This window comes from Scleropages formosus, chromosome 25, assembly GCF_900964775.1.
Source record: "Scleropages formosus chromosome 25, fSclFor1.1, whole genome shotgun sequence".
Taxonomy (NCBI): domain Eukaryota; kingdom Metazoa; phylum Chordata; class Actinopteri; order Osteoglossiformes; family Osteoglossidae; genus Scleropages; species Scleropages formosus.
The window spans coordinates 13,777,700-13,803,794 of record NC_041830.1 but is presented as its reverse complement, the minus strand read 5'-3'; the positions used below and the strand labels follow the sequence as shown (position 1 = coordinate 13,803,794).

Genomic DNA, 26,095 nt, shown 5'->3' with positions numbered 1-26,095 from the left:
TCACTAGAATGATCCTTTGACATGTTAAACCTGTGCTACAAGTTCAATTTAAAAATGTTTCTGAAACTCACGTTTTCCCTACCAAGGAAAGAAAAATAAAGTTAATCACTCAGTTTGGGCAGGTGTTCCTTTGCTGAGAAGAAAAGCTGAAATGAGTCTTTATTTTGCCGCTGCTAAGTACAGGTACTTTGGGTATTTCAGTGGAGGAAAGCGCTGTTAATTCTTCATCGCAGCGGTTCACTGTCAACAGTATGAACCTTCCTTTAACTTTCATAGATTTAGAACTCAGACTCATGCAATCTTTATATCACATCACAACATTGCCACAATACATCCCATTCTTGTCCACATATATACCCATTTATCACTGTAAATTTCCCAAAAAGTTCCAAAGTATTTAGATTTACAAGTATTATGTTCTGTTCTCCGCATACATCTTCACGTTTTTTGTTATTATACTCCTTTTATGCAGTCATAAATAACCAAATTCTTTTGTTTCTGGCTGTCAGAGGTCACAGCAGCTGCGGGACATGCGCATTAATGATAATAAAGGAAGGGCAGAACATAGGTTAGAGAAAAACATCTATATCTTTTTTTTCTAATCTATTAAAATTCACTTTCAACTCCTGCTCATCGAATACGCGTTTCAGAGCCCATCCGAGTTCCCGCCGAAGAAGCCCGCGCGTCCCGCGCTCGCGCGCGCCAAGTGGCGCGGGAGTTAAAGGGGGCGTGGCCAGGGGCGTGTCGAGGCGGAGACTGCGCTGTTTTCAGCCCGCGACGTAACAGGCGTAACGTAGCAACAGTTGCGTCGAGAGCCGGAGCTCGCCATAGTGACTGTAGCCGTGGAGACAGTTACTTACCAACGGGAGCAGCACGCGACAGCAGCAGCAGCAGCAGCAGCAGCAGCAGCAGCAGCAGAAGAAGCAGAAGCAGAAGCGCAGCGACGACCGGGAGGGACAGGGTGAGAGAGAAAGAGAGGCAACAACAGGTGAATATCGTCGTTATTGCATACGGCACCGTTTTTAAACTTTCATTCGTGTCGCAGTGGGGATGTCGTTTTTTTTTTTTTTTATTATTTCCCGTTTCTCCTCGAGTCCCTCCGGCCCGAAACGTGAGTCAGAGAAGTTTCTGTGGCGGAAAAACAGTCCGTGGCGTCCAAATCAATGCGTCTCAACGCTCGACACGACACCCTCCGCCCCCACCACCGCCCCCCAGCCTCATTAGCCGCGGCACGTCGCACGATTTCCTCACTCGCAAACGGTAGCGAAACGATGGTGAAAGTGGCTCCAAGTGGCTCACTTTGCGCTTCGAGTCCGCCGTAAACGAGGGAATCGAGCTGTACGTTTTCGATCCGCTGCCCTGCCGTCGATATTAAACTTTTTTTTCTCCGACGTGTCACACACAAAAGTTTCTGTTCTCGGCCCTCGGTGGCCGCTCGTTCCGCTTCGGAGGACACGATCATCGTGACGACGATGGGCACGAAAAGCCGCGCTCCCGACTCCGCCTTGCCTTCCTTCCTCTTTTTCCGTGCTCATTACTGCATTTTCACGGTTCCTCGGCTTAAAACAGAGAGTAACGCGCTGGAGGAACCTGAACACACACCGACACACACCAAATCTGCAAACCTAATAAAAGTACAGGACGAGCATAAAACCTGTTAATGTATCAATAATTTCAGAGTTCAGGCAGTCAGTCAATTTCATACAGCAGTCCAAAGCACCTGGATGGACAAACTTTAATTAAAATGTTGAAGAAAGGGGAAAATACAAGATATATATGTAAATACATACATGAAAATACACAGACATGCTATATATTTCAGAGGTTCCTACATTTCTTTGATGAACCCAGGCTCTACTGCAATGGAACTGCTTCCCCTGGAATCACCTGTTGCACTGGATTTAAAACTTGTTTTAAAAATGGTCAAAAGAGTTTCTTTTGCATTTGAAATTTCATATTACTCTTCGCCACGGTACAGCGTAGATCGGCTGACGTCTACAGCCGCTTGTCCCGAGGGGGGCTCGCGGCAAGCTGGAGCCCTACCCGGCGGTGCAGGGCGCGGGGCCGAGGGGGAAGGGGACGCACCCCGGACGGGATGCCGGTCCACGGTAGGGCACCCCAAGCAGGGCTCAAACCCCAGACCCGCCGTGCGGCGGGCGCCAGCCAAACCTGCCACGCCACCGCACTTCCCCTCCGGCATAGATCGGTTGGTTGCATTGACAGTTGAGGCCGGTTTAATGCTCCTCCTTCATGGTCCAGCTGGGTGGAGATGTGTGGATGAAGTTGGTGACCCTTGGCTGCAGTTTCTGTGTTCATGACCCTAATAGATGGTTTGTTCTGTGACTGTGTTGTGTCACGTTGCTGAACCTTTTCAGTAAAAGTACAAATGTGCACTTCACACATACTGTGTGCATTAAAAAGGTCACCAGCTGCAGCTGTAAAGCACAGAGCGCGTGGTCCGCATTAGCTCTGCCGACATTTTATACTAATTTATGATTTGTATGAATTGCAAGATGCTACAAATGGTCTTAATTATGGCTCTCCTGAGTGATATTGTGCAGAGTACTCTGAAGCGTAATAATTTGAGCTGTATTTTTCCTTTTAACGCTGCCTTTCTTGTGTGCTTCATTTAACTTTTTCAGTCAGTTTTTTTTAAATTTCACTTTTGAGTAACATGTTCAAGAGTTTTGCTTCTCCCCCCCCGTTTAATTTTGTTTTAGGTCCGTCTGAAAAGATGTAGCACTTAACCCTCTGTAAACCTTAATGACCACTATTGTGTTGCTTCTTGTCTCGTACCAAGGCTATACTCCACGTACTCTGTTGCACCATATTAATTGATCAAGGTGAAATAGGTTTGAAAGAAAAAAACGACGTGATGTTTGAAGAAGTATCCAAGGCCGTCAGGTGGGCTTTAAGACCTCCCCCTGCTGGGAGCACCTGTTCTCCAGGGCTGTTAATGAGCCCGTCTCTCACAATGGAGACTCCTCCAGGTGTCGGCACTAATGCGAGTTGCCTGTACCATTTGGTGGCCCTTCTAGTTGCCTTGGTGATACCGAGGATGGCCGTCTTCGAGTTTCCGTCGTCGGGTTAATCAGTCGGTTAATGTGTGATATTTTAACATTTTCCCTGAGGTTCCAGGGCATGTCCTGCATTGTTGGGTCCCCGACCCCCCAACCCCCAACGTATTCATCCTTTTAATTGGATCACATTTTGAAGTTTTGGTCAGACGCCGGTAAACTTGCGAAAGTGGTCTGGCCGAGCGGTGGATGTCATATTAAACTGAACAGTGCGGCAGTTCAGCCGCGGCTTTAATTAAGGATCTAATGTCTCGTCGCTCGTAATGAAATGTGCTGCCGCTGAGGGCCTCCCACACTAGTTTGACATTCAACAAACGCCACTAACGGTGAATGAATGGTGTCAGTTATTGAACTAACTGGCTCGGCAGTTCTGCGCGTTGAGTGCCGCTCCAGGCTTGCATCCGTGTAATGCAATAAATACAGTCAGAGCTGCTTCGATCTCGTAACACTTGGATTCTCTCGCTCGCTCAACGGCTGGTGCGCATCACCTGTTCGCTGAAAGTCACAGCAACGCGCCACAGCGCGTTATTTCCCATATCCGTCCCATCCCGCGTGGGGGAACTGGTGGCGTCGTGGTTCGAGTCGCCGCGTTGCAATTGAAGGACCCGGGTCCGAATCCTTTCTCCCGCTGTAGAAAGCCCGATCGAGGTACCTACCCTTGAATTAATACAGTAAAAATGACCCAGGTGCATACAAGGGTAAATCACTGTAAGCAGCTGAGTATACAAACCTCACACTGTAAGTTGCTTGCGAGGAAAGCATCACATGAATGGATGATGAATAGTGATGATGGTATTTACCGTAGGCTACCGCCAGTTTACACTGCTGTCCTCGGATCAGACGGCGTACCGCTAGCTCGACTTACTCCGGCGGGGGCACCGAGGGAAGCTCATCGCGAGCAAAACGGCGAAAAGAAGTCCCGGGGTCTGGAAACGGCTTTTTTGGATCCTCTTCTCATTCATCGCTGCGGGTTCAGAGCTGAGTCATCCCCGCGCAGCTGGTCGGGATTAAGGGACTCTAAGGATTGATTGACCTCACTTGGTGCCCGACAGGAGGAGTACAGTGGCTCACAGGCAGTGTAATGTCTGCAGGCATTTTCCCTGGTTCACGTGGCCACCGTAGCGGGACTAGAGGTGTAGGGCGGTTGAGAGAGGGGAAGAAGCTGGTTTGAACAGGTTAGACCCGAGCGGGGCTCGCCGCGTACACGTTGTATGCGAGTTTGTTTTTCTCTCTGTTTCACTCTTTCTTTTTAAAATGGAAAATGCATTAGGTGCTCCGAAGTGCCGGCGGACCTGACGATTGTCAGGATTTCCTAAAATGCCATTCCCTAATGCATTCCCCCAGTGATTTCTTGCAGAATCCCGGATGGGACAACTCTTTGGCAGAAGAGCGCGGTTGCGTCTTTCTTGGTTTGGCTCCTTTAGTTGGATTCTTCCGTGGAGAACGTACATCTGCTGAGAAGGACACGAGGCCGTCCTGCTCAGACCGGACACGCGGCGTCGGTGGACGGAGCGGTCGAGCCAACGCTGCGGTCCGGATAGAGGGAGATGTTAAGCCGGAGGTGCGGCGGTGCGGGTTTCGGGTCTGCAGGGTAAGGCTCGGAAAGGTTACGTTTAAGACGACGGAACGTTTCCAGGGTAAGGCTACACTGTGCGAGATGTTTTCTCCATCCCCAAGTCTGCCCTCCGCTCGAGAGCGAGTCCGTGATCTATTGCCTGTCTGCGATCCCTCGGTAAACATTCGCGCCGCTTTTACTGTCCTGATGGTTTTGGCACCGTTTCCTGTAATCCTAAACGGCTCTCAGAAGCCTGCCACCCATTTAGCCATGTTTACAGGCGCTATCTCTGATGTAGAGCAGGGCGGAGAGCGGTGGCGGGGACCCACGGGTATCGACCCAGCACGGCTGAAATCGCACCTTTGGTTCGCTTCTCGAACTCGGTGCTGTACTTGACCTTCTGCTAAATAAGCTGCTCTTGCTGATTTCCCCACCCTCCGTTATGGACAATGGAAAAAATGCTGCGTCACCCACTGAACCTCGTCATTGTGGACGCTGTGACCTCCTCGCTCCAAGTGTTCCACCATTCTGGACCCCCCCCCACGCCCCAATCGATAAGAATCGCTGAGAAGCGAAGCCTTCCAGAAATTGAGCAATGGCAGCGGTAGCTTCCTTGTGGACTGAACACAAAGCCTTTAATATGTGGTTGGTGTTTGTTGCGGCTGGATGTGTAAAATACATTCTTTTATTTGTGGTTTGATTGTAGTGGATACAGGGTTCCACTTTGACGCTGTAGGGGCAACAGGTGGCGTGGTGGTAAGAGCTCTTGTCTTACGGTAGAAAGATGGAAATTTTCCCCGTTCCCGATGAAGACGATTATTCCGAATTGCTCCAGGAAAATTACCCCGCCATATAAATGGTTAAATCTTTGTAAGTCGCTTAATGTGCAAAACCCGACGCTGCAAGTTGCTTGGGGGGAAAGTGCCGGTTCGACGCGTGGATGACGATGACTTTCGCCGCGTTTGTCATCGCCGTCGCGCTGGGAGAAGATGGTGAAAAGGTAGTCGTGTCGAGAGCGAAGAGTCCGGTTGAGCGGGGCTCAAGCTGCGGGGCTTTGTCGAAGAGAGAGCCATTGTGTCCCTCCGGGGGTGGGGCGAGGGTCGCTGGGGGGGTTCTGCGGCGTCTGCCGTGATGACGGGAAGATTGGCATGCCGGAGAGCGCTGTAACTGGAGAAACGCCGTTCGCCACCCTCCTGGCCGGTCCACGGACCCTGTGACGGACGGCCGCTTGGCTCCCCTTCGGGGGGATCGGTCGGGCGGGACGGTTTCCCGGTGGAAAAGCGGCTGTGCCGGGGAATCCCTGCCTTGCCTGGGAGAAGAGCGGGGGGAAGGGACGGGAACCTCCGGAGGAAGCCGGGAATGACAGCACGGGCCTGACGGCACGGGCCTGACTTGATGGTAATTGTGGCTCTAACGACTCCCCGGAGAACGGAAGAACCCGGGGCCGCCGCGCCCGGGAAGAGGCCTTTGAATCCGAGCGCTCGTCTCCGTGCGACTCCAGCGGGTTTTCCGCCGTAGCAGAACAAAGTAGGAACAGTTTAAAAAGCAACAATGAAAATTTTTCTTGCCCCGAAATATCGGATTCGACCGGCGCTTTAGCTCTTTAATTCCTCGCGAAGGGCTTTGACGCGTCTGGAGGTCGGCGCTCGCCTTTGAATTTGATGGATGTCTCCATTTAAGGAACAATGTAGGTATTAGGAGGCCGCGGAAAAGATAAGTAGGTTTAAAGTCACGCGGAGAAAATTTCACAATGCGCATGGGGGGGGGACGGGGGACGTTACCAAGAAATGCGTTGGAAAACTCCGGAGCGGCAGGTTGAAACTTGCTCAAGAATGCCGTCGCTCTTTGTTGCCTGGTTCTGTGCGTCTCTTTCCCTCCCTCCCCTCCCTCCCTCCGTGCCAAAGGCATTCTTTACATTCCTCCGGGTTTGTATCGTAGCTACGTGCAGCCTAATTACATTTGCTCACACAAACAGCAGGACGGACTCTGACATTTCCATTACAATACCCCCCCCCCCCCCCCCCCACACACACACACACACACACCTCGAGGCATTCATCTGGAGAGACGGTGGAGACGGAAAGCGAAACCTTCCTGCACCTCCACAAATAGACATCCTGTCCACCGTGAAGACGTAGATCTAAAAGCGGCGTTTCTTTAGGTTTCGTCATATTTCTTTTTCCCCCATCTTTTTGTTTCTTCCTAATTCTGGGTAGCGTGCGGGAACAAACGACGGCGGTTAGTAACACCTTGAGCCCCGCTTCGTGTCACAGGAAGGGGTGTAAAAATGGCTTCGGTCCACCAGCTGGCTGAGACAGCTGGGTGGGAGAGCAGCCGGGACTCGGCCTTTGCTCGCGTGTGTGTGTGTGTGTGTGTCTGTCCTAAAGACACCCCACTGACGCGCTGTGTCTTTCCCGTCCCGTGTTGAAGCACAGCTGTCGGGGACATCTTGATGCTCCTTACCGCCTGACCCCACACGAATGCAAACGAGAAACAGTATTTCACTTTCTTAAAATACCAGTGTAAGAAAATGAGCTAAAGTAACCTTACAGTAACCGGGTATCTGATTTCTTTTTATTTTTTTTTAATTTTTTTTTTTTTTTTTTTAATAGCGCCATGCAACCTCCGCAGGAGCGGAATGTGCAGAAGTCCTCATATTTGGGCAAAGGCACCGTCTTACTGGAGGCCTCCTCTCGTCTTCCACTTCCACAGCTGCTCTGCGTGTCGACAGCTGTTTGGGCCCAGCCGACACCTGTCAGCATGGAAATGACCGGGCTGACGGCTATGGGGTGGGTGGGCGGGTGGGTGATAACGTGGATTTTCCCCGAAGCTGCTCTCCCCTGGAGTCGACCTACCGCTGGGCAACGGCCGGCACCGGTTCCCGTGAGCAAGTCTCCCGTGCTCTCGACTACCGTGAAAATCTCGCACCCGTGCCGAGAGCGGCGAGGTGCTTCCAGACTTCCCGTTTGCTGCCTCTATACACTTAAACACCCGCCTGTTTCCTAGCGAATCTCTAGTACTCGCGTCGTTCAAATCATCGATCGTAACGAGCGAGGCTCGGGGCGGCGGCGACGCGCCTTCCCGCGACCGTCGGGAGACCGCAGGACGAGGGGGACGCGCGGGGGCCGTTCCGCAGGTATTCGACGTTCGGAGCTGCCGCGTTGCGCTTGACGGACCTGGGTTCGAATCGCTGCCGCACGCCCGACTAAGGTCCTTATCCTGAATCGCTCTAGTAAAAACGACTGCACCCCGTAAACGAGTAAAGAATCGCGAGCGGCTTCGTGTGCAAACTGACCAGCGTTCGTTGCCATGGCGAAAGGCCGTGTGAATAAAGCGACGGTGCGGACAGGCCCGGTTACAGCGGCTGCGCTCGATGGTCGGGTACAACTTCCGTTCCGTGTACTGTTTGAGCAGGAACTGGCGAAGCTTATATAGCTTAACTGCGCCCAATTTGTCGAGTTGTTGAGGTTGGGTGCGTAGCTCAAGGTTACCGCAGCTGTGGCCCAAGTGCACGTTGAAGCGGCAGCCTGAAAGTTGGAGTAAAGATCGGTGAGAAGCTTGCAGTCGAAGGACGCTGGTTTGAATCCCACCTCCTGCTGTCGTACCTTTAAGAGAGGATCTTGCCTTGAATTGATACAGCAACAGTTACCAAGCTGTATAAAAGGATCGGTAATTGTATCTTAATGTTGTAAGGCAAGTGGGATCAGCTGAAGGCGGTCATATCTGAACTGCTCCAGTGACACACACACACACACACACACACACACACACACACCCCGCCTCGTGCTTCTCGGAAGATCCCCCCGGATCCCTTCGGCTCTCCCCACTGACGCTGCCGACGTGTGACCCCCCCCCCCCCGGTGCCCAGCTTCCGACGCATCTTTGCACCCGAATATTTGCACGGACGAGGATGAAAAGCCGCATCGCAGCTGCGCTCGGTCGGGAGCCCGCTGCCGGAAGGTCGCGCGGTTCCTTCGCCGTTGCGCTTCGTCGGGCAGGGAGGTGGACCGCGGCGGGGAGGTTCACTCCCGCGTCATTATAGCACCGGCACATGAATTGTTATGTCGAAGAACTGCGCGCGAACACCCACGCGAAATGCGCGGAAAAATCGGAAAGCGACAAGAAGGCTTTCGTTGGCGGAAGTGCCGTTGCTGGACGTTGCGAATGCGGACTGAGCGCTATCGGGGAGGTTAATGTTTCTTCGACACGGTACCTCGCCCTTTAAAAGCGCAGCGTGCGTTTGCCACGCTGGAAAGTATTGCTCACCGGAAGGAGGTGGGGCGGTTCATCCGCGGGGCAGCGGAGGGGCCCGTAGGACTTCGAGGATGGATGGATGTCCACGCCGGGCAACCGGCAGGGAGTGGGAATCTGGAAAGCGTCCCCCGCCCCCCGCGAGAGAAGACGCAGCTGGCTCCTTTCCAGTGGGATGGCATCGCTCCCAGATGCATGGGTCAGCGACTGGGTTGATGACGGGATTGGGGGGGTGGCTGGTTTCCTAGCAACGGGTGTTGTTGACAGGATTCCCCACTTTCTTCCATATGACTGGACCATTGCGAGCGACCATTGGATATTTTTGCGAAAGTAGCAGGCAGCTGGGTGGCACAGTAGGTAGCGCCGGTGCCGCCCTGGACCTCCTTATTTCACGCCCCGTGCTTTGAGGATAGGCGCTGGTCCACCCTTAGAACGAACGAATGAATAAACGGATGGATGGATGGATGGATGGATGGATGGAGCGTAAACCAAGCTGCACAGAACCAGCAGCGTAGTACATCCTGTGTCTGTGAGCTCTGGCAGCACGCTGCGTGCCGACGGTCCTCACCTGAGAGGGAAGCGATAACAGACATTACGGTTTGGTCTGAAAGGCTCTGTTTAAACCCGCGCTCTCCTGGAATGCGCAGCCGGCCCGGCGATCTAGCGCGTGTGATGGAAATGAGGTGAGATTCCCAGTTCTGTAACCCCTCATTCCAATACACTCTCTCACACTCACGCACACTGTCTACAATCGCTTGTCCCAAGTGGGGTCGCGGCGAACCAGAACCTAACCCAGCAACACAGGGCGCAAGGCCGGAGGGGGAGAGGAATCACCCAGGATGGGACGCCAGTCCGTCGCAAGGCGCCCCAAGCGGGACTCGAACCCCAGACCCACCTCCTCTCAACACCGCATCACGTAAATGCGATCGCTGTACGTATAAGACGGGAGATGCCGAGTAGGTGGCGCTGACACGTCGTGTCCTCAGAATTGCAGGTAATTGGTTCTGGTCACACGGACTGGTTGCCAGAGAGCGGTTAAGGCATTCTCCAGGATAACAACTAGGCAGAGGCGACAAAGAACCCCGGGAAGATGACAAAGGGTGACCATGACAACGACGTGGAAGTCGACCGCAAGTAGAACACAGAAGGACGCCGCTTGCGGACCACTCTGTTCAGTGGTCAAAGCGCAAGTCCTGAGCGCCGACGTGAAGGAAGGACGTGAAGGAAGCCCTCGGTCACTTTTACCGTCCCCAACATCCGACTACATCACCCCTCCATTAGTTCCACGTGCACGTCGAGAGATGTTGCGTTTACGGTAAAAACCGTATGAAACCTCTGAAATCCGGAGCTGTTTGGAACAGGTGCAACACCGTTGGCCTGGAAATTGAGGGGACAAGAAAAAAAAAAAAAAAACACCCACGCAACCCCTGCCAAGGAGTTTGGGTTACAGGAGTGTTGAAATCCCACTCCTTTAATGAGTCTTGCATCTCACCCTGCAGTACGTTCGAACCCTGATGCAATGCACATGCAAAAGCATGCTGTTTTTTTTTTTTTTTCTCTCCTCCCTTCCCTCCCCCCCCATTGACACCACCAGGAAACATTCCCCCCCCCCCCCCCACCATTAACATCATGCAGCTGTTGTGTTTAGGTGTCAGATGTTTCTTCAACTATTCCATTACGCTGGTAATGTTTTCAAATTTCTCGTTTTCTCAAGAAGAGCTACTTTACATGGTGAAACTGTAACAAATCCATATTACAAATATGCGTGGGTATACATTGTAACGGATGTTTTCCCGCCGCTCTTAACCGGCCTGCCTATCGACCGCCCGCCGGCGTCGTCCTCCGCTTTCCGAAGCCGCGACTTGGGCGGAAATCCGAGCGCGACTTGTGCCCCGGAGGCCCTTCGTTTTAAAACGAACGCTCTCGTCGTCTTCGACGCGCCCAAGTCGCGTAGCCTCTGTTGTCGCAAAAGCTGGAGGTGCAGCGGACGACGGAAATAACCCCGTTTGTTATATTTAAACGTAAAACGGAGGCAGCGAGCAGAAAATACCCGCAGGCAACAGGTGATCCTCCGGCTCCCAGCCGGCGTTGACGGTTCCTTCCAAAGCGCGCTTAAATTTAGTAACGCCTCCTGCCGGCGCGTCCCCCGAGCCGTCGTCACGCGAGGACGGGGCCCGTCGCTCGCGTTCGTCCCCGCGGCTCGAGCGCGCGCGCCGACGACGGCCCGCCGCCGAAATGCGCGGAAGCCCGGGCGGTTCCCCCCCACGGGGCGGTGGGGCGTGCGCGCGTGTGTGGGCGAGGAGGAGGCCCTGGGGTTTGATGAAGATGACGTTAATTGAGTTCCGTAAAGGCTGGATGCACACGTCAAAAAGTGGGGGGGAGGGGGAGGGGGAGTGCTACGTGTGGGGTATCGTTGCAGGGAAGACCAATGGACAGGAACGAAAGGGCGAGGTGTCGCCGAGTGTTTTTTTTTTTTTTTTGGCCTCCTCAACTGTGGATGATTATTTAAAAAAAAAAAAAAAATTGGGACAGCAGGAGACAACTGTCACTGTCACATGAACTTGTAAATAAAAACCATAAAACTGCTCTGAGAGGTGCTGCAGGATGGCTGTTTTCTTTTTTCTTTTTTTTTTTTTTTTGACCGGGTCCTCGTGCACCGTGAACAGCGTTAGGGACAATTTGGACGTCCCTCTTCCCTTCTGCCGTCATTTTATCCTTCCTTTTACCTTTTAACTTTACCCCTTCTCCGTGTCTCGAAGGCCGGACGGGAAGCGGCCCCGCTATCGGGAGGTTTAAATATTTTCGGCCGCGGTAACCGTTCGGTACGTCCTCCGCGCCGTGCCCGTGACTCCGCTCGCTCGCTCGCTCGTCCCCCGCGTCTCTGCTCTTAATGGCTTACACATTTCCCGCTGTAAGTTTCTGGTTAATGTGAGATATTAAGGATCAGTAGGAGGGATGGCATTGTTTGGTTTGGGAAGTATTCTGCCGGTCGCGTAGCAACAGGCTCCTGGAAACGGGAGTGGACGGTGTTGCCCGGGGCAACGGTTGTTGCTCGGCAAACAATGTGGGCCAATTCAAACAAGAGGCAAGACTTGTGTGGACTCCCGTGTTTAATTGAACATCCGTGTGCCTTTTTCCTCTAATTAAACATCGTTCGGGGCCGATTGACGGATGTGTTTAAAATCTGGTCGGGCGACAGGTAAGCGGGTTTATGTTGTTGGGAATGAATATCCCGCTTCGGGTTGGTTCCCTCGTCTTTATGACGTTAAAAGACGTGCCGCTTCTGGTCCGCCGTTGCTCTTCGCCCTTCCCAGAAGCGCACCTCCGGTTCCCCTTGTCCTCGGCTCGCGGGTCGGTTTTGGCGGGGAAGGAGGAGGTCCGAGGAGTCGGACGGCGGAGCGAGACGACCCTTCGTCACCGACCTCGATCGGTTCGCGCGATCAAGGCCTCGTAGGTTGGCGCGTGTGTCGGCGAGAGCGTGCCATCGCCCCGCGGTCCAGGACGCGCTCTGCCTCTCGCCTCGTGCTTCCGGGATAGACTCCGGAGCAGCGGTTCTCGAAGAGCGCCGGTCCGCAGGCTGACGGGGACGTTCGGGTCACGCGGATAGGCGAGTCCTTCGTCTATTTACACACCTGTAAAAGTGAAACGCCACCCGCTGTTTGCTTAGCGTGGTTACGCAGGTTTAATGTATGTAATACGTTGTATGATATATGTCGTATGGTATAATAGTATGAGCTTCGAGCCATCGGATCACGTGTAACGGCAGGTGGGATTCAAACCTCCCGCCTTCAGGTCCGAAGGCAGCCGCTCTCACCTACGCTATCGGCTGCCCCGTGAAAAATGTAGAATTTCGTTTTAATTTCTGATAAAACGGCACAAACCAGTTTTAATCTCGCAGTTAAAGTTCACTTAACGGCGCGAGTTCCAGCCTCAACCCACATGACAAAAAAGGGGAAACGACTAAACTGCGAGCCTCGCTTGAAACTGAAGCTCCGCAGCCTCGGACCACGCGTCACCACCTGGAATAAAAGCAATTGCGTTATCGCCGTGAACTTTTTAATGAGGAATTTTGCAAAATGTGCATTTTTTTGTTAAAAAGAAAAAAGAGCGTTTTGCAACGTAAAATGCATTAATTGAAGTGCCTTGTATTTTGATGTGCAGTTTATGCTAAGTAGTTGCTGTAGCCGTTGGCGGTGCGTCGTACCTTTCGCTTCGGCCAAGTGGCCCTCGCTCCTCGACACCGAGAGCCACGGCGCGGGCCACGGCGACCCAGCGTTTGGACCCGTGCGTATCGATGACGGACGAACGTTAGTTTTTGCACGGCGACGGGGGTGTCCGAAGGTTGGCCGAGGGTTCGCTCGTCCCAGGTCAGAGTAGCCAAAGTTGGAGAGGAGAGAACCGAACCGAACCCGACCCGACCCGTGGCAGGGGCGGGCAGCCCAGTACCAGCATTTGCAGACTTGCAGCGCTTCGTTGGTGCTTTTGGAGCGTTTCTCAGGTCTGAGGAGACGAGGTGCCGTTGGCGAAGCCGGCGTCGGGGAGCCGCGCTCCTCTCCGCGTCCCGAAGATCCGCGGGCCCTCGTTTGGAAGCGGTCGATCCGATGCGCCGCACGCGGGCCGCGATCCCTCGCGTCGTCGTAAGAAGCGTGTTCGGAGAGCGACTCGCGCTCGAGGGAGCGTTTCGGCGCTCGGCGCAGCTTTCGCCCCCGGGGCCCGTAAAGCCTCGCGGCGTGCGTGCGGGGAGCACGCGGCAGCGACGGAGAAGCGGTCGTGTCGCTTGCGAACCCGCTGACCGTCGGCGACGCGGGCCGCTCGCACGCCAGGCTGCTCCGACCCCGCCCGGCTACGTCCGAGTCCGCTCTAGACGGTGGCTCGCGCCTCCGGTCGCCCGATCGCGGAGTTGTGGCGCACAAAGAGCCGCTTTTCAGGGTCCTTCTTACGAGACACCATCCGCCGCCTCCATTATGCCACTCGAGTGCCTGTTATCTCCCCAGCGAGTCACTGCGCTTCTTCAACCGTCCTCACTTCGGTTGCAGCGTCTGTCTCACTTGTACTTGTTGATTTTCTCATTTATTTCACTACTTATTATTTGTAGGATAACTACGCTTTGCTAAATGGTGTGTGTGCGTGCAGGTCCTGCTCTACGGAATACTTGCTGGTCTAAAGAACGGGAGTCGACGGGGCGGGCGGGCGGACGGACGGTAGCTGGACCGCTCTGAAGTCTAACCGCCACGTTTCATTGCGGGAGGCAGGATTTACTGGGGTCGATCGTCCCCAAACCGCTTGCGGGAGGGACGGCCGACCGGGGCGACTCTCCGGGGAAGGCCGTTCGCCGCGCTCCGCGTCCTCCTCGGCTCTCCTGCGCTCCCGTCCTCCCTCCTTCTCCCCTTTCTCGGCGCGCTCTCGAGTTACTCGCACGAGCTTTAAAAAGAAAAGGGAGCGGGAGGAGGAGGCTGGGGTTTTTGTGGGGGGTTGGGGCAGGACGGAGGGTGGTCGTCATGGATCCCTCTCCATAGCAACCGGCAAACGTTTACAAAGCTCGGGGGAATTTCCTTGTATCAGCTGGATTATTGAAGCCCTTGGAGACAACTCTCGCTGAAAACAAACGCTGCTGGTCATCAGAGTCCTGGCGGGGGGCGGGACCCCACTGCTCACCCCCCCACCCCCCAACCATAAATCATTCTCAACTTTACTCTCTTTTTGGTTTACTCTCTTTCCCTTTCTGTGACTGTTGATACTTTGTGACTCACCCTTTTACTTGTTTAAACTTTTTTTTTTTCCCCCTCCTTCTCTCTCCTGTCCTGGGACTGGACACCAGTGTCCTGGTTTCTGCTGCGTCCCTCTGGTTGCTGCCAGTCCTCGCATGTAGACTTTTTTTTTGTGCGACTAAGCAGTGCGATTACGGCCATTGTTGTGGTGCCCGGGTTTGGTCGCACGCAGCAGTTGGGGTCGACCGGGCCGAAAACTCGGGGGTGTCGGGATCGTGGGGGGTTGGGGGGGGTAAGCTGGCGACTGACTTTCTTCAGCCCCCCCATTTCCTTCTTTCCCAATTCACTGACTGATTAGCCAGTTAAAATGTATGTCTCCAGAGCGAGAGCGGACCTCACGCCCTTTGCTTCCGTGGCTCTGGACCACGTACGCCCTGCGCTGGACAAGGTCAATAAAAACGAGAAAAGAAAAAGGAAAATAGCGAGTTATGAGTTACGGTTAGGACAATGCTGGTAATGTCAGTGCTATTACTTCAGGTGTCCTATCATTTTATTTAATAACACTATTACCGTCAACACAAAAAAGCACTTAGGTGCGGTACTTGGCGGTCACTGTTTTTTTTTGCTCTCTCTCCAGCATGCAGACCTCGGAGGCAGGGAGCGACGCGGCGTCCGGCGTGCCGCTGCGCACGTCCACCTCGGTCCAGGCGCCCGTGGTGCAGCCGGTTCCCGCCTCCCAGCAGGTAGCCCCGCCCCTTATCCTGCCATGCCCCGCCCCTAACTGGCACCAGTCTCTGTTTGAACAGCTCGGCGTTCAGGGTACAGCGAGCACACGTGCGCATGGCACCGCTACGAGATGACGGGCAACTGGGGTAGTGCAGTAGCGAGAGCTGCTGCCTCTGGACCCTAAGGTCACGGGTTCGAATCCCACCTCCAGCTATAATACTCTTGAGTAAGGTACTTGCTCTAAATTGCTCCGGTATAATTACCCAGCTGTATGAATGGATAGGGCTGCTGGAGAAAATCATGGACTAAGTGAGTGAATGTAATGTAATGAGATGACCCGTGCATTTTGATTTACCACAATGCATCCCATGTGTTGCGGTTTTCTGTGTGGGTTTTTTTTTTCTTTCTGTGAGGACGGATTCCTGTGACCTCATGCTTATAAGGGAAATCCCAAACGAAATTTCTTAAGGCCCCAGCTGATGAGCTAAAACCGAGAGGTCGCCGGTGGATGTTGCAATAACGGAAAATGTATTTAATTCAATGAGTTTATTTATTTATTTCTTTTTTTGAAGCTGGGTTAGTCTTCTCCCTCAAAATGATGTTACTGGCAGAAAAAAGAAAAGTCACACATTACATTACTTAAATTTAGGGTAAGTACCTTGCTCACGGGTACTACAGCTGGAGCTCAAACCTGGGACCTTTGGGTCCAAAATCAGCAGCTCTAACCACTCCGCTACCCGCTGTCCTCACATTATGCAATATATGCATCATCAGTGACGCCAGCTGGGCTCATAGTAGTGCGTTTTGGGTCATTTCACGTCAGATGCCATCAAACACAGCCAAGACAAGAGACCACAATGTCCTTCTCCAGCTGCCATTTGTCCAATTCATATAAGGTGTGGGCGGGGCTTACTGACTTGGCTCCTCCTCCTCCTCCTCCGGTTTCCACAGAGGGTGCTGGTTCAGGCCACAGGCGTCGCCCCCAAGGCAGCCCAGGTGCAGCAGCTCTCGGTGCCAAGGGTGCAGCAGGTGCAGCAGCAGGTACAGCCCCCACCCCCACCACATTCGCTCATCACGAGCACGTGCCGTGTGCACCTCCCCCTCGGTCGGAAGAGGCCGACCGTGCTCGCGCGGAGAGCCCCGTCTTCACCCGCAGGTACAAATGAATGTCGTTCCCGACCAAAAACGGGATCGGCGGTTCGCCCCGGTGGCGCGCGGATAGCGTACGTGACGTGCGGGCGAGGCGTCTCCGTGGCTCGTGGGGGGACCGGTATCGACCGCACGCGCAGCTCTTCGGGGCAACTTCGCTCTTGCGCGTCTAAAACCCCTTAAACTGTATTATTTAAACCATAAGGATATATGAAAATTAGCAAGCATGGGTTATACTTTGTATCATTTTGCTTTGTTGTATTTTTCTCACTAACTTGACACTATTTCTAGAGAAATAACACAAATGCAGTATAGTATTGTTATTTTCATGTGCACAGTTTTTAATTTAATTTGTTTTCTTCTGCCTTTTCAATTAAAGTCGGACGTCACACTCATCACATCACATATGTTAAGTGTTACTTTTGCTTTTACTATTATTATTATATCATAATTTAAATTTCAATCTGAATGTAGCTCAAACGTAACATAGTAAAGTATTTTCTACGCGCTATAGCCTCGGACCCATAAATAAAGGAAGGCATCCCCGCGCTGCCGTTAACGTTCCGTTGGTGCGATTTGCGAGCAGGCGGCGTTACGAGGCGCCCGATCCCGGTCGCGTTCGCGAGGCGAGGAGCCGGCGTGGCCCGACGGAGGAAGCGGCGAACGAGAGTTGTTCTCGAGGTCGCTCCCTCAGCAGCGGAAGTCTCCGGAATAGAGGAAAGGGGCCATCGCTTCTCTTGTCCCTCGTCGCCATGGCGCCGCTTTGCTTTGTTCTCTCCGGCGGGCCGTCGCCTGAACGCGCCGCCCCGCGCTCGTCGTCGGCGCTCGGGCGCGGGTCCTCGCTCTCGCCGCCGCCACCTACAGGCGACCGCGTTGCGGCCCGACTTGTTGCTTCGGGGATCCATCTGGATGGAGGCCGTGTCACAAGCAGCTGTTCCGGCCTCTCCAAGTGCCCTTTAGCGCCACGAGGGTCTCGCCCACATACACGTGTTTGGCGTTGAGAGGAGATAAAATGCACTCTTCCGAACCTCTCGCAGCGTTCAAATAACGGATGAGGATATTTTTGTTGGCGGCGCCGATTTTAAACCGCTCTCATTCACGCCGTACCTGGATCGCCTCTCCGTCGTCCCCGCGTGGTTTTCGTTTTGAACTTCGTAGACCCGATTGCTGATTCTTGTGCCGCGGCGTCGCCTCTCTCCTAGCAGCCCGCTGCGCTCGGTGTACCGTGGTACAGGTGAGCGGTTTGTTTAACCGAACCCGGTCGCGCTCGTGCTTCTGCTTGGGTCGCAGAGCCGATCCGTTAACCGTTTAGTGTCTGTCTCTCTCGCTCTAGGTTCAGCAGGTCCAACACGTGTACCCGGCCCAGGTCCAGTATGTGGAAGCGGGAGAAGCGGTCTATACCAACGGAACCATGTAAGAGTCTGCTGCTGCCGCTGGACTGGTATCGGTGGGGACCCCGGTGGTTCACCCGCCGACCCACGTGCGCCCCCGATGAGCGCTTTGGAGGAGATGAAGGTGTAAAACTGTTTCACACCGCTTCCTGACTCTCACAGGGCTACAGCGCTCCTAAAAATAGCCACGGCTGCTAGACCTCTGCGTTCTTAGCTTTTGCTGGGACCCGTTTACTTCGCACGACCTCCTCGTGCAGGTAGCGTTCTGCTTAAGGATGTGGACTTGTAACCTGCAGGTTGTTGGTTCGAGCCCCGCCTGCAGCCGCTGCTGTAGCACTGTAGAGTGAAGTACTTGGCCCCGAATTACTGCGGTAAAAATACACTTCTGTGTACAGGGTCAAATATTGCGAGTTGCCTTGGATAAAGGTGTTAAGTGCCCTTTAAGAGTCCGTTACAGTAATTTGTGTACAGAGCTACATCTGAGCCTGGTTTCGCTGGGCAGGTCGACGCTGATTTTGAGTCTTTTATTTGTAACGCGTTCGGTGCTCGTTTTTCTAATCCGCTCCCTCCCCCTCCGGCCCGTTGTCAGCCGCACCGCCTACTCCTACAACCCCGAGGCTCAGCTGTATGGGCAGGGCGACGGGGGGTCCTACTTTGAAACGCAGGCCGGCGGGGGCCAGGTGACGACGGTGGTGTCTTCGGCCGGCGGCGCGGCCCCCCACGGCATGGTGGGCATCGCCATGGATGGCGGGGGCAACCAGGTGCTCTCCGGGGGCGGCGCCTACCTGATCCACGGCGGCGGCGTGGACGGCGGCCGGCACCACTCCTCGCGTTCCTCTTCTGCTATGGTAGGACCGGGTGTCTAGTCTCCGAGCGTCATCTTCTACGTGCGTGTGTGTGTGTGCGTGCGCTGGTCAGTTCCGCAGGCATTCGCAAGGACGCCGGAACTCGGCCGTCGGCGAAACGGGTTTCCTCTCGGACGAAGGTCAAACTGCGCGCATAATGCGGTTCCGTACGTTGCGAGCAGTTAATGGAAAGTTTTACACTGCAAACGCCGCGTTCCGTATTTAGAAAATTATGCATGTCAGTCTGCTCTTGGTGCTTCATTCATTCATCCCTGAATAGACTGATCTTTCCTGTTGGGTCAGGTGAGGTAGTAATTGTTTGCTTTATTATTATTATCTTTAGTAGTTGCGATAATAATAATTATAATATTATTATTATTATTATTATTAATAATAATAGTGCACACGGGCTATTTCCGCACCCAGAGCCGCTCTTTGTGCCGCATGTTAGCGCAGGCTGACGCGCTGGACACGGGGGGCATTCAGACCGCCACCAGACCTCAGACCTTCCCTCATTTGCATGCCTTTGTCTGCAGAATGAACTGAGCCTGCAGGAAGTGGAGGGCTGGCTGCAGCTAACAGCCTTATTTCCTTTCTGTCTCTTTCCCTGCACCCCCTCCCCTCCCATCCCCGCCTCCCTTCTCGCTCTCCTTTCTCGCTTTCTCTTTCACCGTTTTGTTTTGGCACACTCCCCCCCCCCCCCAGCTTGAAATGGCGATTGAGAACCTCCAAAAGTCTGAAGGGATCGCGACTCACAAAAGCAGCCTGCTCAACAGCCATGTAAGTCGAACCTGGACCCCCCTCCCCCCCCTCCGAGACAGTGAGAAAAGGGCTTCGTCCTGCAGCTGAAGTTAAGCGTCTTGATGTCCCAGCTCTGCAGTGTGCGCGGTGACAGAGCACGCATGCCGGTCTCCCCCGCTCGCCCAAGCCGCTCTAGGCGCTCCTGTTTTTAACTCATCGCTGCTGTTTTGACGCATGCTTCCTTTCTCGAGAGCTGCTGCACCGCTGTCGTTTGCACGGCGGCGCCATCGTGGGCCGCGCTTTAGGACTAGGATTAAGACTTTGTTTCATCAGCTGTTGTCGTTGAGTAGGGAACCTGCCGGGATGCGTGTCCTCTCCTCTGTCTCCGGCACGCGCTATTAATTGGCGCTTAATGGAGGGCTGCAGATTGGGCGGTGGTTCGAATCCCACCTCCCGCTGTAAGATCAAGATATTTACCCTGAACTGATATAAGAGTAAATCTTGCCCTGCTTTTAAACGGGTAGACAATTTTTGGCATTTCAATACACAAGCTTGGTATCGTAAGTCTGCTAAATAAATAACGACGACGCACACGCGAGCGCTGCTCGGAGATACATAGTTTGTGTCGGACGATGTTCTGCTTTTGCCGCTGCTGCCCCGAGCCTACAGGTTCATCTTTCGTACGCTGGGATCTTTTTCTGCTCCCCTGGCTTTTCCGCTTGTTGTAACGGATCTTTTATTTCCGTGCGCGGCTTTTTCTAACTCCCCCCCCCCCCCATCGTTCGCATCGGTTGTCCTCAACCTCTCGCAAACGCTTTTGCTCCCGGTCCACGGGACCGCCGCGGTTCCCCGCGAGCGCTCGCCCGCTGACCTGCTCCTGTTCGCGCCCGCGCGTGTTTCCACTCAGCTGCAGTGGCTGCTGGACAACTACGAGACGGCCGAGGGGGTGAGCTTGCCCCGCAGCTCCCTCTACAATCACTACCTGCGCCACTGCCAGGATCAGAAGCTGGACCCCGTGAACGCCGCCTCCTTCGGCAAGCTCATCCGCTCCGTCTTCATGGGCCTGCGCACGCGTCGCCTGGGCACCAGGTCCGACTCCGCCCCCCCCCCCCCCCGGCCCCCCTTCGTCGAAGCATCTCCCGAGTAAAGGTGCGCAGGTTTGAGGTCTCCGCAGGTCCGGAGTGTGAACCCGCTGTCCTTCCGATTCGTCCCAGGGGCAACTCGAAGTACCACTACTACGGCATTCGCCTGAAACCGGACTCGCCGCTCAACCGGCTGCAGGACGACTCGCAGTACATGGCCATGAGGCAGCAGCCCGTGCACCAGAAGCAGAGGTAGCCGCGGCCTCCCGGGCCCCCGTTGCCGTTTCTCCGTTTCCCGCTCCCGCCACGTCTCCGCCCTTGTTCCTACGTAGCGTCGGCGTCTCAAGCGCTCGGGCTCTCGCCTTCGCCGCAGGTTCAAACCGCTGCAGAAGGTGGACGGCATGGGCGACGGCCTGTCCGGGGGGGTTCAGCACTCGGCCGGAGCGGCGGAGCAGTCTGCGGTCGCCCAGAGCCAGCACCACCAGCAGTACATCGGTGAGCACCTGTTGCGTGAACCCCGCGAGTTAGATGCGGCCAACGTGAACTAGACGCTGCGAGCGCCCCATCTGGAAGCAGGATCGCTTGGGTTCAGGTGGCCGTTTCATGAAACCGGAGTCGGGGGGGCCTCCGGGTGCCGTGTGGCTGCTGTAATGTGACGTGCCGCTGTGCGCAGACATCTCCCACGCCCTGCCGCCGTTCCCCTCCCTGGAGCTGGGTGCCCAGTCGCTGCCTGCCAGCATCTCCATGAATGACGTGAAGAAGCTTCAGGGACTGTACAGGGACCACTGCGAGGTACTTACCTCCACACACACACACCCTACTGACACTCCTGTCTCTGCGATTAATCTTGTATACATAGATACACCGTTTATCCATGTGCAGATGAGGGGCTGTGAAGAACGGAAGGGATTTCGTCGTCCCGGACATTGCTGCCCTCAGTGTTTTTTGGGTTTGTTGTTCTTTCGACGCGCGTCTTTAGTTTCCCATCGAGTGGAAAGGTTAAGAGCTGCTAATATTCTTTAGCCTCAGGTCCGTTTGAAATGGAGCTTCCTGAGGCTCAACGCATTTTTGGATATTATTTCTAGGATTTCGACAACGTCCTAGAAGCCCCACCCTCAAACATGTGGTATCATTTAAAAGGATACCGTGTCTGTCCTCGGTAGGGTGCATTAGAACTCAGCTTTGGAAACTACAGATTAGGAGGTACGTGCATTAAAAAAAAAAAAAAAAAAAAAAACGCATGTCCTCTAGAGTGGACAGAAATGAATGGCTGCCCCTCGGCACCATAGAGCAGCTACTGTACTGAAAGATCGCAACGCGATTTGATTGCCCGACCCGGGCTTGGCTTTCCGAGAGCGATGACGCCGCCGCCCCGGGAGATGTTTAATCGCCCATTGACAGAGCGCTTTAGTGTTCGATTCCCCGCTAGTACGGTTTCCCAGAATACTTTGAGAGGTCACCCGGCGATCTGCTCTGGGAAGAACATTCCAGGCGATTCCTGGCACCGCACGGGAAGGGCAGCAACCAGAGCAGAAGGCCTCGTGGTCGCAGAGGTCACGCTTTTGCTCCGAAGACGGGGAAGTTTTTGGTTTTCGGAGCGCGCTGTTCTGTTTTACGGTTCTCTGTTTGAGTTGTTGCTAATGGTAACCATAAACAAGGTTGCCATGGCGATCCTCAGCAAAGGGGCAAAAACATATCGTGTGACAGAAGGGAAAAGGCAGACAGGGCTGTAACTGGATACGGGGCAGACGAATCTCTGGGGTCTCTGCGGGTCGCGTTAACGGAAGCTGCTAGAATTCTGCCCCGGACCCACACGCTGGACCCACCCCCCTTTGGTACCATCTCCGTAAATGGCGGCAAACGGAATTTTTTAAGGCGACGCTCGAGTTTTTTTTTTTTTTCTCCTTTGTGTGTGTGTGTGCGCGCTCATGCTAATTGAAGAAGGCTCGAGAGGAAGATGTCAGAGTTCCTCCTGGCGGTCTCTTGTAATCATCACATGGAACATAATCAGTGGGTGTAATGCGATCGCTAGCGTGACAGATGCATGAGAAATGTAATTTATTCAAGCAATGTAAAATTTTGATGAAGGTCATAATTACTTTGGCGCATATTAAATCACGCATTGTTAAACACGGGAGTGGCTTGGCTATTGATCAGCGAGTTCTCGCCGCATCACCTCGGCTGTCCCTCTGAACGTGGTAGTTTTAACTGCAGCCATTAAAAATTAAGTTCCCTGGGTCACGTGAGGCGTGACCCTATGATCCTGCACGCTAAATATTATGAAGTATTCTTACGTAACAGTAGAACAAACCCATGAGTACCAATTTTTTTTAAAATATATTGCTCCTATCCCATTGTTTGTGATTTGAGATTTTGTCTCCCCTTCCCCGACGCCCCCCCCCCCCCAACCCTGCTGCCACTCCAGGCCACCTTGGATGTAGTGATGAACCTCCAGTTCCACTACATTGAGAAGCTGTGGCAGAGCTTTTGGCTGTCAGCAGCGCCATCTAGTGACAGCTCCACCCCTGTGGGTAGCAGGTCAGCTGCAGCGGCCGAGTCCCCGCACAGTACAATCACAGTACAATCGCAGTGCCATCCATCCATCCATCCATCCATCCATCACCACCGCACTATTACACTACCGCAATGGTTCTGTCACACTGCAATCACGGTACTGAGCAATGTCCTCTCGTCCCTTTAGCGAGGAAGAGCCAGAGGGCAGCATTTCCCGGAGGAAGCTGGTGGCGCTGTGCCGTTTCGAACCCGTGGCGCAATGGATGCGCGGCTGCGACCACGTGCTGTACCAGGCCCTGGTGGAAATCCTCATCCCGGATGTGCTGAGGCCCGTCCCCAGTCAGTCGCCCCCCCATCCCTCTTATTTCGCATCCTTTTGTATTTCCTCGCTCCCGCTGCTGCGGTTGTTTCCCGTCCGACGCCGACACGTTCGTAACGAGGTCCTTTGCGCCGCTGCTCTAGGCACCCTCACGCAGGCCATCCGAAACTTCGCCAAGAGCCTGGAGGGCTGGTTGACCACAGCAATGAGCGGCTTTCCTCTGGAGATCGTCCGCACCAAGGTGCCCTGCCCACGCGCCGCCCGTCCCGCGTTTACAGCCGTTCGGCACATCTCGCCATCCCGTTATCCCATCGCTTGTCCTTTGAGTTTGATTTCTTGTTGTGCAAGATGCCAAAATTATAGGTCTGGCTATGCTGTTTGGGTAAATAATAAAAAGTGCAGGACTGCATGGTGTGTTAACCTGTCTACTCTTGTCCTGCAGGTGGCAGTAGTGAGCGCGTTTGCGCAGACTCTGCGTAGGTACACCTCCTTAAACCACCTGGCACAGGCAGCGCGGGCGGTGCTGCAGAACACCTCCCAGATCAACCAGATGCTCAGCGATCTGAACCGCGTGGACTTCGCCAACGTGCAGGTAGTGTGGCGCGCCAGGCCGGTAGCAGCCCGTGCGCGCGCGCGCGTGCCCGTGTGCCCTCACCGGTCGGCGTCCCCTCCAGGAGCAGGCCTCGTGGGTGTGCCAGTGCGACGAGGCGACGGTGCAGCGCCTGGAGCAGGACTTCAAGCTGACGCTGCAGCAGCAGAGCTCCCTGGACCAGTGGGCGCTGTGGCTGGACAACGTGGTGAACCAGGTGCTCAAGCCTCACGAGGGCAGTCCCAGCTTCCCCAGGGCGGCGCGCCAGTTCCTGCTCAAGTGGTCCTTCTACAGGTAGGGTGGGACCAGCCTTCATAAATCGTTACATTGCTTCATCGGATGCAGGAAGGTGCAGCAGTTCATGATCTGGAGGAAGGGTTCAAGTACAGCCCTCGCTTCTCGCCTTTGTTGCTTTTTGCCCCCTGCCCCCAGCTCCATGGTGATCCGGGACCTGACCCTGCGCAGCGCCGCCAGCTTCGGCTCCTTCCACCTGATCCGGCTGCTCTACGACGAGTACATGTTCTACCTGGTGGAGCACCGCGTCGCCCAGGCAACTGGCGAGACGCCCATCGCTGTCATGGGAGAGGTGGGGAGCGACGCTGCCGAGGACGTTTCTTCTCGTGCAAACTAAGTGCACCGGCTTCCTTTCTCTTGCCAGTGACGCCGCGGTTACATACACTGGACTCTCATTTTTTATTTAAGCTGCACTGTTTGAAAGAAGGGTGGCACAGCGGCGCAGCGGGTAGCACTGGTGTCTCCCAGCTCCTGCTTTTTCTATTGCGTTCGATTCGGTTTAGTCGGCGTGGACTCTATATTTGTATGGGTCTCCTCCAGGTGCTCTGGTTTCCACCCACAGAACCACCCCTAGTGCGAGAATGCACGTGCGCGCACGTTGACCGAACCGCTTGTCCCGAGCGGAGTCGCGGCGAGCCGGAGCCTAACCCGGCAACACGGGGCGTAAGGGTGGAGGGGGAGGGGAACGCACCCAGGACGGGACACCGGTCTGGGACTCGAACCCAGACCCACCAGAGAGCAGGCCCCGGCCAAACCCGCTGCGCCACCACGCCCCCTTAGCGTGAGAATTTGTTCCTAATCGATGTCTTCTACTTCTAACTGACAGTTCAGTGACCTCAGCTCCATGATGCCGGCATTTATGGATAAAGGTGAGCATTCGAACCCCGAGCCTCGCGCAACATCTCCATAACGGTCCAGTTAAGCCTAATTAATACGAAGTGCACGAATGACGGCGATATCCAGGTAATTCAGCAGGCTTCTGTGCAAATTTGGGGATTATATTTTACACACACTGGTTTATTTGTACCGCTCAAACAAACATGAGCCAATTTGCATTCAGCTTAAGTAGGATTAGCTGTTAATTATTGGGGGACTTTGAACTGTCGAGTGTTCATAATTCAGTCAGAAAAGTAATTGACTGCAGATAATATGCACGTTGTTGCACGTGCCTTGTATGGGCATCGCTGCCGTTGTTCCCGCAGACGCGTCCCACTTCTCGGACGAGATGAGCGACGGCGACGTGTCTAAGGGGGCCGGCGAGCCGCCCGTCAAGCGAGAGCGCGTCGAGATCAACCACGCGCTGCAGGAGATCTGAGGCGCCGCCGGGAGGCTCCTCGAACCCGCCGCTGCCATTTTCGCCGGCGTCGTACGTACGTGCGTGTGGGGTGCGAGACCGGCCCTTGGGACCTTGACCCTTTTACCGCTCTTCAGGTTCCTTGCGCTCAGAGATCTGGTTTCTCATATGGTTTGTAACCAGAAAACACTTACGTGTGTTATTTATTATTTTATTTTCTTTTTTTTAGTACTGTGCGCGGAAGGGTAAATTTCCCCCACCCCGTTTGCCATGTAGAACAGTGGACTTGGATGAAGGTGTCCTTGTGCCGAGTGTCGTCGCTCTAGCTGTGCCAGTGTTACTCCAGTGCCTTAGACATCCTCTTACCTCCCAGCACTGTGTGCCACACCCCCGTGTCTGTGCCTCCTGGAAACTCCCAGTTTGAATGTCCTCTCAGCACCACTGTGCCCAGGCCCACGTGGGTTCGCTCCTCGGACCCCTTTCTCCACGGCGACGTAGAACACCGGGGTCGTATAGTCACCTAGTTACAACTCCTTATCCTTTTACACAGCTGAGTGATT

General features: G+C 54.3%; 1 protein-coding gene and 1 long non-coding RNA gene across 3 annotated transcripts; one reads left to right on the top strand and one right to left on the bottom strand.

The window, feature by feature from the left end:
• The first annotated feature begins 808 nt into the window (after positions 1 to 808).
• On the top strand, positions 809 to 26,095 carry LOC108921455 (DNA-binding protein RFX2-like). Of its 2 annotated transcripts, XM_029249396.1 has the most exons (18): positions 809 to 988; positions 15,229 to 15,334; positions 16,269 to 16,358; positions 17,800 to 17,879; positions 18,447 to 18,705; positions 19,408 to 19,482; positions 20,351 to 20,532; positions 20,658 to 20,777; positions 20,899 to 21,020; positions 21,199 to 21,317; positions 22,951 to 23,063; positions 23,227 to 23,378; positions 23,502 to 23,599; positions 23,801 to 23,950; positions 24,033 to 24,241; positions 24,380 to 24,533; positions 25,068 to 25,110; positions 25,444 to 26,095. In XM_029249396.1, the coding sequence occupies exons 2-18, from the start codon at positions 15,230 to 15,232 to the stop codon at positions 25,554 to 25,556; spliced, it is 2,184 nt and encodes a 727-aa protein (XP_029105229.1). In that variant the 5' UTR covers positions 809 to 988; position 15,229; the 3' UTR covers positions 25,557 to 26,095. The 2 variants fall into 2 exon arrangements, with proteins under 2 accessions (XP_029105229.1, XP_029105230.1); XM_029249397.1 differs by lacking the exon at positions 19,408 to 19,482.
• Positions 12,542 to 14,301, bottom strand: LOC114909506 (uncharacterized). The gene is made up of 2 exons (XR_003797335.1): positions 13,088 to 14,301; positions 12,542 to 12,902 (listed from the first exon to the last, which is right to left on the bottom strand). It is a non-coding gene; the product is annotated as an uncharacterized LOC114909506 (long non-coding RNA).

Bases quoted from the DNA above. Each gene is read 5' to 3' on its own strand.
- LOC108921455 (XM_029249396.1), top strand. From the start codon at position 15,230: ATGCAGACCTCGGAGGCAGGGAGCGACGCGGCGTCCGGCGTGCCGCTG. The intron at 17,880-18,446 runs GTAAGAGTCTGC...GCCCGTTGTCAG, and splicing joins GTCTATACCAACGGAACCAT to CCGCACCGCCTACTCCTACA. The intron at 23,600-23,800 runs GTGCCCTGCCCA...CTTGTCCTGCAG, and splicing joins TGGAGATCGTCCGCACCAAG to GTGGCAGTAGTGAGCGCGTT.